The sequence below is a fragment of the Mytilus californianus genome, unplaced genomic scaffold, assembly GCF_021869535.1.
Source record: "Mytilus californianus isolate M0D057914Y unplaced genomic scaffold, xbMytCali1.0.p SCAF_6, whole genome shotgun sequence".
Taxonomy (NCBI): domain Eukaryota; kingdom Metazoa; phylum Mollusca; class Bivalvia; order Mytilida; family Mytilidae; genus Mytilus; species Mytilus californianus.
In genome coordinates this window covers 8,364,606-8,378,465 of record NW_026262712.1, presented here as the reverse complement: position 1 = coordinate 8,378,465, position 13,860 = coordinate 8,364,606, and the positions used below count along the sequence as shown (strand labels likewise).

At 31.5% G+C, this 13,860-nt stretch overlaps 1 protein-coding gene across 1 annotated transcript in view; it reads right to left on the bottom strand.

Moving 5' to 3' along the window:
• LOC127706897 (uncharacterized) overlaps positions 1–13,364 on the bottom strand; it is a 35,318-nt gene extending 21,954 nt beyond the window's left edge. The window contains exons 1-9 of the mRNA XM_052211623.1: positions 13,266–13,364; positions 10,747–11,028; positions 8,599–8,796; positions 8,063–8,119; positions 5,733–5,945; positions 4,760–4,981; positions 2,895–3,101; positions 1,567–1,649; positions 653–836 (exon numbers count right to left, since the gene is read on the bottom strand). Coding sequence (XP_052067583.1) covers positions 653–836; positions 1,567–1,649; positions 2,895–3,101; positions 4,760–4,981; positions 5,733–5,945; positions 8,063–8,119; positions 8,599–8,796; positions 10,747–10,924 — 1,342 coding nt within the window. The 5' untranslated portion in view covers positions 10,925–11,028; positions 13,266–13,364. The remainder of the gene's footprint in view (positions 1–652; positions 837–1,566; positions 1,650–2,894; positions 3,102–4,759; positions 4,982–5,732; positions 5,946–8,062; positions 8,120–8,598; positions 8,797–10,746; positions 11,029–13,265) is intronic.
• Positions 13,365–13,860: the final 496 nt, after the last annotated feature.

Genomic DNA, 13,860 nt, shown 5'->3' with positions numbered 1-13,860 from the left:
GTTTTTTACACTTCAATACGTATGCCACCTGTTGATAGAATATGATTACCATTCCTGAGAATCTGAGATCATCCTCAGTTTTTGGTGGTATTCATCTTGCTTAGTATTTTTTTTCTATGTTGTTTTTTATAGAATGTTGTTTGTCTTTGGTCGTTTTTCTACTTTTTGACATGATATTGTCAGTTCGTTTTCGACTTAGGGTTTATTATTTTACTTATGTGGTTCAGTTTGCATGGCAGCTATTGAATTGACGTCGGATCTAGACCTGTTGATGTCTCATGTCATATATTTGATGTTTCCATTTGTTTATTAGTATTTGGAAATATTTGTGTTGGTGGCAGATTCGTTATAGTTTCTGTTTCATTTATTCACATTTTTGTATAAACTTAAGACGATTATTAACTTTAAATTTTGATAAAACTACTGTCAATTGTTGAAGATTGCATTTAAACTTCTTCATAATTTTTAGTTTTTTCGTCGTTGGGCTACTTTGTCAATGAATTATGCTCAACAAATTAGTGCAGTTATTTCAATTTCTAAACTCTAATTTTGAAAATGGAAATGGATTTTTTAAAACTTGCTGAACTATATTAAAAAAGAAGCTACCGCATACATAACAACATATAGTATTGATATTAATAAATATTTTTACCTTCCCTTTTCCTAACAGCAGTCATTATTCTCTGTCTACGGCCGAACTGTTTTATTCCAATACTGTTGAGTTCTTCATGCCCCATTTCAAATAATTCTTGCAGTGTTATCTCTTCTTTTTCAAATAAACTATAAAGTTCCTCTAGTTTAATTTCTTTGAGTAAAGTACGAACTTCGTCCATGTTCTTAAAATACATAAACACATTTTATAACGGGATATAAATACTTTTAGTTGCCTACATGTGATTTTATACAAATACAGATTTTAGTGTGATTGGTGATATGAATGTTACTTTTAATCTGACGTGCTGCCTTTGCTTTATACACAACAGCGTGATAAAAATCTCGATATATCTATACTTAGCGGATATAGAATAAAACAAAAATAATCAATACATCAAAATGTTGAATGATGTCTAAAAGTAAAAAAGAAACAAAATTCCGAGAAATTCAATAAAGATCCAGGCACATAAACGTCACGTCAAACATGACTTCATACGAATGGAAACTCTCAAGCTTAAGGATATTCCGCTACTTGTACGCTCAGAATGAGGACCGTTTCTCACCAAAAAGAGGTTTGAGGTGCAAAAAAAAAAAAATATAGGAGTTATTTCACATTCTATTCAATTGCATTATTCAAACATTTATTCTTCAACTTTATTGCTTTTCTATCATGTTTTGTTATAGAAGTAAACGTTTTGATGATAATCCCTCAATTCAGTGAAAGAAAGTTTCAAGAATACTATCTCTTCTACTACCGTTTTCTAGAGACAAAGACAACATTGCAAATGAATTATCTCGGTTTATAAATGGTTTTAAAAGCTGTCAAGATTTTGGACAGTTTGTGGATTTTTATCGTTCTCTGATTTATATAGTACAAAAATATTTATCTGATGAAGCTGGTGCGACCATTACCTTTTCAACTTCTTTTTCAATCGTTTGCTGGTTTTCATATTCCCCTTTCTTCAGCTGTTGTCCAATTTTAATATTAGTCTTTTCTACCATATGCGTTTGTGTATAATAAAAGTATATGTTTAGATTCTAGGATAGTTTCAAAATTGGAAGACTCAGTATGCATAAGAAATAAAAAGAATATACTCATCAAAGAAATAATATTGAACATACTGTTTGGTGAGGATTTATCCTTTAAATGTTTATTTTGGCTTTTTTATCATCATACTGCGGTTTTTACTTTCGAAATTCGAACGCAATAAACAATATAATGTGTTACGTCCATTCAACCCTTGTGACTTTTTTTGAGTCCAATGCAAGGGCGCTATCCTGGTCAGTAGTCAGTTGTTGTCTTATTTATCTTTCTATGCTTAAAGTATTTACAGGGGAGTTTTAGTTGGAACATGCAGAATTAACTCACTAGTTTCTATCACGTTAACGTTTGAACGATTTATACATGATATAATTTGGCATACGCATATGTAATTATTTATTGTTTAAGCCTGTATATTGACTTCTGAATTTCTTTCGGGTTATCTATATTGTTTGCTTGCTGTCTCATGGAAGCTTTCGAACACGTCTTTTTATTCAGACAGAAATATTTTGATTTATTCCAACCATCGGAATGATGCTTTAAAAACATAAAATAAAATAAGGAAACACAAAATTACATGAGAGTAAGCTTCAGTTTGTAAATGTTGTAGATCAAATCTTGCTTTAAGATAACAATGACACTTACATTGAAAGACTAATCATTGGTGTGTTATGTTCAAAGATTTAGAGCATTCCTATCATTTTGAAATGAACATATGGGTTTTCTCATTATTGAAGACCGTACGGTGCCTACAATTGCTTACATCCACTTTATTTGAACTTTGGTGGATAGTTGTCTCATGACAATCATACAACATTTCCTATTTTATATATATCCTAAAACCACAGACACCTTTTACAGCTTAACCACACAGTGTACTCTTTGAAATTTTTCGACTGCACTTTTCAACAGATTTATACTTGCATTAGCAATACTATAGATCCCACTTTTTGGACAGGACAGGAACCGCCTATCCTTCCTGATTTCCTAGAACATTTTTACTTTTAGGTGGGGTTCGTGTTGCTCAATATTAAGTTTCTTTTAGTGTTTTTCAACTTGTATTTGCTAAAAACTACTAATTTGTAAATATACAAAGCAAAAGAACGTATTGATAAAAAAGAAGCAGGAAATAACAAGATGATGAGTTAAAGAAAGTGGAGTAATAATAATTATTTGACCCAAGAAGAAAAAATATTACGTCGCAGCATCTTCACTTTGTTTGCAGACTTCAAAAGCAGCACTCTTGGACCTTTCTTTTTAATATCAATTTCTTTGAGGTCTTCATCTGTCATTCTTATCAATGCTTCAATCGAAATCTCTTCGTCTTCAAACTTTGTTGTTAATTTCTGAAGTCCAATTCCGTGCAGAAATTTTGATAAGTCGCTGGTATCATTTTCTTCCATTTCTATTCATATATAAAAAAAAACACAAGAGCTGAAATATAGAAATGTAAAGTGACATATCGTCTATATAGTTTCGAAACACTACAGAGAAACTGAAAAAGACCAGTGGTCAACATGTCTTAGAAACGCTTGTATTACATGTACTACAATAATGTAAAATATGTTTCCTTTTTTTAAATCTACAAGTAAATTATTTTGGAAGACATATGAGCCGCGTCGGATAGAAATCGGCCTTATGCAGATGAATATCAATGCGTCTGTTAACTTATTTTGGGTTAAAAAAATCTCTATGCAAAATATGTAACTGTTTGAAAATTAAATTAATAAAAGAACCCAATTGCAACATACAGACAGACAATCATCTTTTATTTCGTATTTGAATGTTCCAAAATATATCAGTCTTACACATGTACATGTATACGTGCACTTGCATAAGGTCTGTTTCTATTCGACGGAGCTCATATATTTGGGTTGCTTACCCAATTTTGTCAATATAACAAAACTATTAACATCTGTTATACAAGAGGGGGGTTTAGCTAGCTATAAAACCAGGTAAAAACCATCATTTTCTTCGGAAAATGCCTTTACCAAGTCAGGAATATGGCAGTTGTTTTCACTTGTTGCGTTGATTGATAACATTTGATTGTTTTTTACGGACTTCCCCTTTTAGAATTTGACTTGAAGTTCGGTATTTTTTATGTACTTTTTTGAATTCCGGTGGTATTTATTGTGATCAGTTAATTAGTATTGTTCAGCTATGATATTTTTAAAAATATTTTTTAAGCTTAAGAAAAAAGAGCGTTTCGTTTGTGAAAGACTCATCAGTGATGCCCGAATTAAAGAAAGTTGAAAAACATTGAAGACCAAAATGCCGTAAAGTTTTGCATTAGAGAGCTAGAGTAATTTAATACTAGGGTAAACAATCCTTATTATTTCCCAAAATTTGAAGTTTAAAAAAAACCAGTTAATTAATAATTACAAACATGTCAATAATTTATGTCAACACAGCAGTCCTGTTAAATATATAGAATTTTGATACTTTAACAACAAATCATTAAACGTTTCTAGCATTACGACTTTTGAAACAGATCCATTTTAGAATCAAAATGCTGCAGATTTGGTATTATTATATTTTAAAGATGAAATGTCAAGCCCATATTTTGCCAAAAGTGAACGTTGGCCTTTGTAATCTAATACATATATATCTTTTTTTTCTTAGCATTAAATATAAAACAATTATTTTTGTTGTTGTTTGAATCCGTATGCATAACAGTTTCATTGTATCTCTTTCAATTGTGCTCTTAATGTGTAGTCCTCCAGGTTCCCTTTAAAGTTTGACATTCGGAATGAGTGCCCTCTGAGTACAAAAATAACCCAAATTTTTTTTGAAAGCTGTAAGAAAAACTAAAACTCAAATTGATAAATGAGTTCACAAAAAGTTATGCAATTTTATACGAAAGGTAAAAACAAATAGATTGATATACATATAAGGATTTATTAAAACTAAATAATCATTGCTCAAAAATTTGGAGGCACTCATTTTGTGAAGAAATAATTTTTTACCTTTAACATTTTTAAGTAACACATGTAACATGAGTGAAGAAAAGAGTTATATATATTCATATATGTTCTTAAAAGTTTTATGCTTTGAAAACTATACCTTGGGATGGTTTAAGAACTTTTGTAGCATCCAGAATTTTACTTCTAGTCAATATATCGTCGACACCTATGTAAACCAAATCATCTGCATCCATCTCACGCAGTGCATTAATTGTCACATCTTGGCGTTTGAAACAGTCTTCTAAGTATTGAAGGTTGAGCGATTTAAGAAACTTGTCAACATCATCTATTTTAGCTTCAAATTGGTACTCCGTATCAACAGCTAATACAAAATAAAGGCAAATAATGGGTTTAACAAAAATTTATCAAAATATTAAAAAAATAAATAAATACAACCTTTTGTAGACGAAGCGCGTCTGGCGCAAATATAAAATTTCAATCATGGTATCTATGATGAGTTTATTTAAAACTGCTGGTGAAGTTTTTATTCCCCGAGGGTATCACCAGCCAATTGTCAGCACTTCTGTGTTGACAAGAGTTATCATTGATGTGGTCAAAATTATAAATTAACTGTTTACATAACTTTGAATTTTTTTAAATAGATTACCTTAGCTGTATTTGGCAAAACTTTTAGGAATTTTTGGTCTTAAATGCTCTTCAACTTCGTACTTTTTTTGGCCTTTTAACATTTTTTAATTCGAGCGTTACTGATGAGTCTTTTGAAGACGAAACGCGCGTCAGGCGCAAATATAGTATTTCAATCCTGTTATCTATGATGAGTTTTTTTTCGGTACAAAAATGCATGTATTGAATAATAACATGTAGCCAACTTTTAGCGCAATATATGTTATAATGTAAACCCTTTTAAATTTTAAAACCTCTGTGTTATGAAATCTGTATGTCAAATTTATTTTATAGAATGTTTATTTGTGTATTTTCATGACAATGAAATAACAATAGAGTAAATTATAAAATTAAAAAAATGTTATAGCTTTCATTTATATATGAATTATCTTATGTTTAAAAAAAGAACTTATCCAACAAACCCTGATTTAGAAGATATAATATAATACCTGATTTTTCTTGAAGTTCTTTTGCTTTAGCTAAAAGTAAAACTCTTGGTCCCTTTTTTATTCCAATTTCCTTTAAGTCAACGTCATCCATCTGGAGTAATGCTGGGATAGTTATTTCTTCACTTTCGAATTTCTCCTTTAAATGTTGCAATTCATTTTTGATTAGAAACTGTGAGATTTCTTTCATGTGATCTGGTATGTTGTTTTCGGATGCTGTCAAACATCAAGTATATTTATCAAAATTATAATTCATACCTCACTGGACTTTTTTGCACTGATATAAGATAAAATAAATATGGTATGAAATATACTACACGACTCTCTTTATTTAACAAAGGGATATTCATCAATAACTCATGAAAGATGATAATATCATACTTTTCAATATTCATTTCATTACTTAAAATCAGCTTGCTTAATTCTTTTTGCTTCGCATCACGGTGCGGAGCTATTAGTTTCAGTCGACATACACGCCATCTTGAATTAATTACTTATCACATATACATTCTGATTGGTTGTTTTATGATGCGGTTGAGATACAGCAACAGCTATTGGCTTAAATGAGATAAAGAATTACAGACTTTTCTCGTCCAGGATAAGACATCAAATGCCGGAAAATTAACTATGTGTATTTCAGTTCCGATCATCTGTCATTAATTCATGTTCGTTTTATTATGCATATATTTCACAAATATATTCAATATTAAAATATCAATTATTAATACGTATTTATTTGCTTTGTTACTCTGCAATATGCACGATTTGCTTTGCTAAAGAATGTTCCTAAAAAAACCTTTAACCAGACTTATTAAGAAGGGAGATAGTTACGATACTGTTGTCAGGTCATTAAAGATTGCATATTTTGGCTTTAATATTGATTCACTTATAGGGTCTTTGCATCGGAATTAAACATATTTATTCTAAAACCAGTTGTTGGCATGACACGGGTTATGTTCGTCTCATATATTTTATGATGGTATAATACTAAACCCCTAACAGGAGGGATTGTGCCTGATATTCATATGATGAAGACATAATCTTTCAATCAGTTTAATTGAGGTCTGGAGCTGGCATGTCAGTAACTGCTAGTAGTCTGTTGTTATTTATGTATTATTGTCCTTTTGTTTATTTTCTTTTGTTTCCTATTCTGACATCGGACTCGGACTTCTCTTAAACTGAGTTTTACTGTGCGTACTGTTGTACGTTTGTTTTTTCTACATTGGCTAGAGGTATAGGGGGAGAGTTGAGATCTCAAAAAACATGTTTAACCCCGCCGCATTTTTGCGCCAGTCCCAAGTCAGGAGCCTCTGGCCTTTGTTAGTTTTGTATCATTTTTAATTTTAGTTTCTTGTGTATAATTTGGAGTTTAGTATGACGTCCATTATCACTGAACTAGTATACATATTTGTTTAGGGGCCAGCTGAAGGACGCCTCCGGGTGCGGGAGTTTCTCGCTGCATTGAAGACCCATTGGTGGCCTTCGGCTGTTGTCTGCTCTATGGTCGGGTTGTTGTCTCTTTGACACATTCCCCATTTCCATTCTCAATTTTATCCTATACAATGTTTACCAAAATGCATTATCTGTATTTTATAACTTCTGACAATATAGGCACACCTCCAGAGAGGCACACCTCAAGATTCGTGTCTATTTATAATTGTTCTAATTTTCTAGTCATGTAAAGAAAATTTTAAGCATGAGTGTATAACGCACACTCTTAAAGTAAATCCATTTTACATCAATCAATATCCAAAAATACCACATTTCCAATACTAAATCAGCAACCACATGGACACATATTACCTTAAATTATGATAGAGCGAAGCAGTTCATAGCTTTTTAGAAAGCTCAAACTTGTAAACATTTGTATTACATTAGAAATAACATAGTTGTTTGGTTCATAATTAGCAAATAAACTTTACAGATTTGTCCCTTTTAAATATTAAATCACCCACTGGTCTTCAACTTATTTCCTCCATACAATGTGTCATGTTTGCATTCAATCAAATTATGCCATCATAATATTATACTTTATTTTACGAATATCGTACTGCATTTTTTCACCGCAACTATTGTATTTGTATTTGTATTTATATTGTATGTTTCTCTGTAAACTTATATTTAGTATTAAGAAAATAAAGCCTCTATATATCTATCTATCAAGGATTTTTTATATCAAGCATTTAAAATTGAGATTTTTTTTAGACTGAAACAAAAGAAAACACCAAAACAATAAGTGTTACATTAATAACGACTTTTTTTATTTTATATACTCAGCATTGATATCACTGATATTCTCTGATTGAATCATGGATGTATATCACAATCAATACCTTTCGCTTCGTCTTTTAATTTTTCTTCACATTGAGTTGAATCTTCAGAATTCCTTTCTGCATAAAATAAATTCGTCATAAATGTTTTCAATATTATACGGTATAATCTCAACGCTAAAAAAATCAGAAAAAAGTTGACCACTAAACAACGGAGCATGGTATCGTTGGTATTCTAGCCCAAATTAAATGACAAAAGTGAATAAAGAGAATCCTGATAGCAGAAAAGGTCTTGACAAATACCATTTTTATGTGCAATTTGAGAAATAGTCATGTAAATATAAAAGTGATTACAAGCAAAACGTGTAGTTGAAAATTTAACTCGAATTTTGAGGTTTGCTGATAAAAGTTGGAGTTTTTAATATTTGTCGTTATTGCCTTTGTTCTTAAATACCAAAATGGTTTAATCGAGTATTTTTATTCTTATCATATATTCTTTCATGTCAATTTACGTCAGATGTTAATTGCAGCTATGAGAATTCTTGTAAACATAGTAAGTAATATTAAGTGGAGTTGAATATATATTTATATATATTCACCTTTGTTTGAAATATCTAACACCGCTGTCACTTCGTTATGGCATGAAGCAGGTTTGCCATTCGCTTTTGTTACGACGTTAGAAATGAATTGGTCTAAATTTTGTGATAGAGACTCGTCAGTTTTGAAAGCTCCATTTTTTATTTCAACATGTAATACAATATCGTCTTCGTTCTCCGATTCTTCTGTATCGTTATCGGCTATAAAAGAAAACAGGCAAGCATTTCACAAAATAAGAGAGACGAAAGATACCAAAGGAACATTCAAACTCAAAGTCGAAAATAAATAGACAACACCATGGCTTAAAACGAAAAAGACCAACAAAACACAACAAAGAAAACTAAAGGCTGAGCAACACGTAACCAACAAAAAACGGTGGGTGATCTCAGGTGCTCCGGAAGGGTAAGCAGATCCTGCTCTACATGTGGCACCCGTCGTGTTGCTCATGTTAGTAACCACCCGGTAATAAGTCTAATTTGGTAGGTCTCATTCGGGGAAAAGGGCACAGGATTGTAGTTACGACATAAGAACATATCAGCTATCATCTGTGAAACAGTTATATAATAACGGTCAACCAACTCGTGATGGTTCAATGATTACTTTTTTTGTGTTATATGTCGTCTTACTATTTCTAATAAGTATCCCCTTTGATAAGTATTTAGTATGACGAAAACAAATTTTCTTTCTGTACTTGTACTATAAATAACAGATTTATTTTGTAAAAAATGTTTCTGTACTCCTAACAACAAAATTATTATATTTAAATTAACCTGTGTACGTTACGTTATTTAACGCCATTTTGTCCTATGTTAAAGTTTTCTTTTTGACATTGAAACATCTTTTTTATTTATACTGTGTCATAGATCAACTTATTCGTTCAGTTTATATTTACTTGTTTTTGTGTATTGTCTTTTTGATGGAATTAAGCCATTTCAATTGATATTTTATTGTGTGTCTTTTGATGTTGTAATGTTATACCATTGTTTCAGGTTAGGATGAAGGTTTGCGCCTGTTAAAACGTTCAAACCCGCTGCATTTTTATGCACTTGTCTTAAGTCAGGAGCCTGTTGTTCAGTGGTTGTCGTTTGGTGGTGTGGTTCATAAGTGTTTCTCGTTTCTCGTTTTTATATAGATTAGACCGTTGGTTTTCCTGTTTGAATTGTTTAACACTAGTCTTTTTGGGGCCCTTTATAGCTTGTTGTTCGGTGTGAGTCAAGGTTCCGTGATGAAACGTACTTTGACCTATAAAAATTGTGACTTGGATGGAGAGTTGTCTCATTGGCACTCAAACTACATCTTCTTATATCTTATGAATATTTAACTTGTAATAAATGAACATGAAATCTGGAAAGTTTGGTTGCGAAATAAAAGGAATACGAATTTTGAGCCACATACATCTTTTGAGTTAAGTCTGGTCAAATATTCAGCCTTAACAGTATCCCCATTAGCGTACTCATGACACATGATGTTGTCGATGTATTTCAGAGTTAGGAACGTAACATGTGAGAAGCAGTGATTGCTTATTTGATATCAAACACAATTGCAGATGCCACTTCCTATTCAAATATAATCAGTTTCACTTTTCGGATCATATTAGAGATATTTTATTAAGCCGCTTTTATGTGAGGCCTTGTCACCAGCAATATTTAATCAACCTTCAAACAGAAGTATAACGGCAGACGTCGTAAATAGAACAGCCACTTTTGAATCTTGAAATCAGTTCCGGATTATGGCGGGGTACGTGGTCATCTATCATAAGCAGATATTTGTTTTGCTGACAATTTTTTTTTCTTTTTTAATTTTCGGTTGGGTTGTTTGTCATACACTTATTACATTTATTTATTTTTATAGGATATTTTCTCAGACATAGCTTCTGTTATTGTATTTTGTATATACAAGAACTGCGTATTATAATATTGTTCGATTAACTTACACTGTTAAACCTATATCAAATGTAAGATAAGTGATCTTTAATTGAGGTTCAAAATACATATGAGTTACAACATCGGGAAACGACCGATTGATTGTTGTTCACATGACGTCCAGCTAGTCAAGCAGAGGGTGACCTAACAATACGCATTCCCGTTTGAAAGAAGTAAATAGAAGTGACTTTCAAATCAGGTTCAACTGTATAAATATCATTTACTTACCATCCTCTAGTTCTAAAACAATGTTACATTGATGATTTTGGATACATTGTAAATCTGCAGTTACAAACAAATTCTTGACAAAACGTTCCAGTTCAATTTCCATGATATTATCATCTTTAAATAGTCTGTTATTAATCATCAAAAACAATACCAGACTCCCATCTGTGGCCTTTTTCATCTCTATATAGTCCGTTTTAAAATTATCTTTTTGATCATTCAGCTGTTTCGCTTTTTTAGCCGCATTTTCTATTCCTGACACTGTGATTTTTGCTGAACTTGTTTCTGTAAATGTCAGAAGGAGATAAAATTTATTAAATCTTTATTAAATGCAATTATGTGCAGTGTTTGATGAAATCAAATCGACTGTTAACTTTATTTTACTAAAACTTCCCCCTTATTTATTCACTTTTGATTTCTGAAGACAACCTACCAACAACAAAATGAATTTAAATCGATTGGTTTCATTCAAATGATCAACTGCAGGAAATTTTAATCTGCCTAGGACCAGTGGATAAGAGACTCTGCAGAGCAATGAATGCCAGTGTATAAGATTTTTCAGATTAGTTATTAATTCTTCATTTGGAAAAAAACATATATCGTAGAATTTGGAATGACCTTTTCTCCAATTTTACACATATCCGCTATTTGACACAACATGTATGATTACATTTGAAATAAAGAGACGACAAATACCAAGAGGACAGTTAAGTTTCATAAAATATTGGAAGTAAGGAATGGTTAGCACAACACTACATAAAAAAAGGAGATCTGGTATGATTACCAATGAGATAACTATCAACCAGAATTCAAATGAAATGGATGTACGCAGTTATGGGAAACCGTACGGCTTTCAATAATGAGAAAAAACCGATACCGTAGTGTCGGCTATTAAAGGCCCCGACATGAAAAATATGAAACAATTCAATTGAGAAAATGAACGGCCTAATTTATAACAGAATAATTAACGAAAAACAAATATGACAAACATGATCCAACGACAACCACTTAACAACAGGTTCCTGACTTGGTACTGGCACATAAAGAATGTGGCGGGTTTTAACATGTTTGTTAGCGCGCAACCCTCCCCTAACCAGGGACAGTGGTGTTACAGCACAACATAAGAACAAACTATACAATTCAGTTGAAAAGGGCTAAAATCAGATCGATACAAATATACTATTTCTGCATAAATAAAGGAAACATTAGTATACCGCTGTTCAATAGTCATAATTCGATTAAGCAAAAACAAATCCGGGTAACAAACTTAAACTGAGGGAAACACATCATCTATAAGAGAAAAAAAAAACCAACGAAACAACAGAAACACTGACCTACAACAAAAGCAAACGCCAACATACATAAAAACGGACCGTAGATAATCTCTGCCATATTCCTGACTTGGTAAAAGACATTTTTAGAAAAAATGGCGGGTTGAACCTGGTTTTATGGCAAAATTACTATATGGAGTCAAACACAAAAGTGATGTCATGTCTTTAAACAATTCAATTTACTTCATTCACCTGAGAAGAAAAAAAGGTAGATGCCCACAAAAGTGTCACGTAATACGACTCATCACATATTGGATAAAAAAGAATCATCGATTTTGCACATGTCGTATTTACAAAATCCATGATGTTTTGACAGTATAACGTCGTCACAAAGCAATTTTATTATAACGTCATGTATTTCATCATTTGTTGATGACTTTATGTCCTTGGTCCGTTAATGAAGTAATTTTATATTATGGCAAAACAGGTAGGCATGATTCCTGTCTGTTTTTGGGAATCTGGTCTCATACCGAGTCATATTATTAAAAAAATATGATTGAACATTAAAGGAATACCGACTAAATAGGAATGTTCCTGTTTATTTTTATTAAAAGATGAGATCGCACCTAATATAAAAGTATTAACAAAAATACCACGAAGTTAACATATAAATATTTATTGGTACACACACATAAGTAATTAATTGATTGTTGCATGCATTACCTATATATGCCCTGTTATTATCCCTTGATTGATATCTGCATTCGGGCTAAAGTTATCTTACATATATAAGATCTTGGAACAATAACAGGACAAATACGGAAAAATACATGTATTAGTCTACAAATTTTCATCCCAATCAATGAAACAACTATAGGGTTATCAAAAATTGATTGCAACTAACAAAACAAAAGAATGCAAAACATTGAAAGTCAAGGGCATGCTATACTGATCGAATGAAAAAGTTCTGCCAATTGCAATAGGGCTTCCTGCAATAGTTTTTTTTTTATTATCTGCCATGAACTTATCTAGATTACGTTTGGTTTCTACCGTTATCACCTCTATGTAACAGAATTTTTTTCCCTGATCTTGGTTTGAAATTGAGCACCGCTAGAAATCGTTTCATTAAATTCAAGATGTACAATTGTTGTTTGATATATTGTTATTTACAAGCCTCAGTATATTTCTTATATAATACTTATTAAGTATTGAGAACATTTAAAAATAAAGTAATGAAAAGAAAGGGTTTACCTTCAAACAACTCTTCGGCACGAATGGCATCAATTTGTGTTTGTGTTTCTTTTGTAGCATACGTCTTTACGGTAGTATCCGGTCTTGGATTTGATTCAACTAGTTCTGCGGAAGAAATGAATACAAATAATAAAAAACAATATACAAAAACGAAATTTAAACTAAAATCATTACGAAATCGTTTGCATGTATAAAAACCAAAATGTATACATAAAGCTAGTATCGACTCTATCCTTTGGAACAATTTCCGACCAATAAAATATGTATACAGTTAGGATTAGTTCTAAAATCTGTATCATAAGCTGATAAACGTTAAAACTGTTTTCTTTTTTACAGTTCTACACTATAACAGGTTTGGACAGCTGTATCCTATGATACAAACTGTCATTTCGACCTTAGAACAGTTTTGGACATTTTTATTTATTAATCAATATATTCATAATTTTCTTTACTACCCGTTGTTCTTAGCAAATACACATTTTAACTATACTATAAACTATTAATCCAAAACGCTCACGATCTTATTAAAAAAGCGATATTCTTTATATACCTCTCTTCATCTTGTCTACGTATTAAATCTCGCTTGTATTTGGTT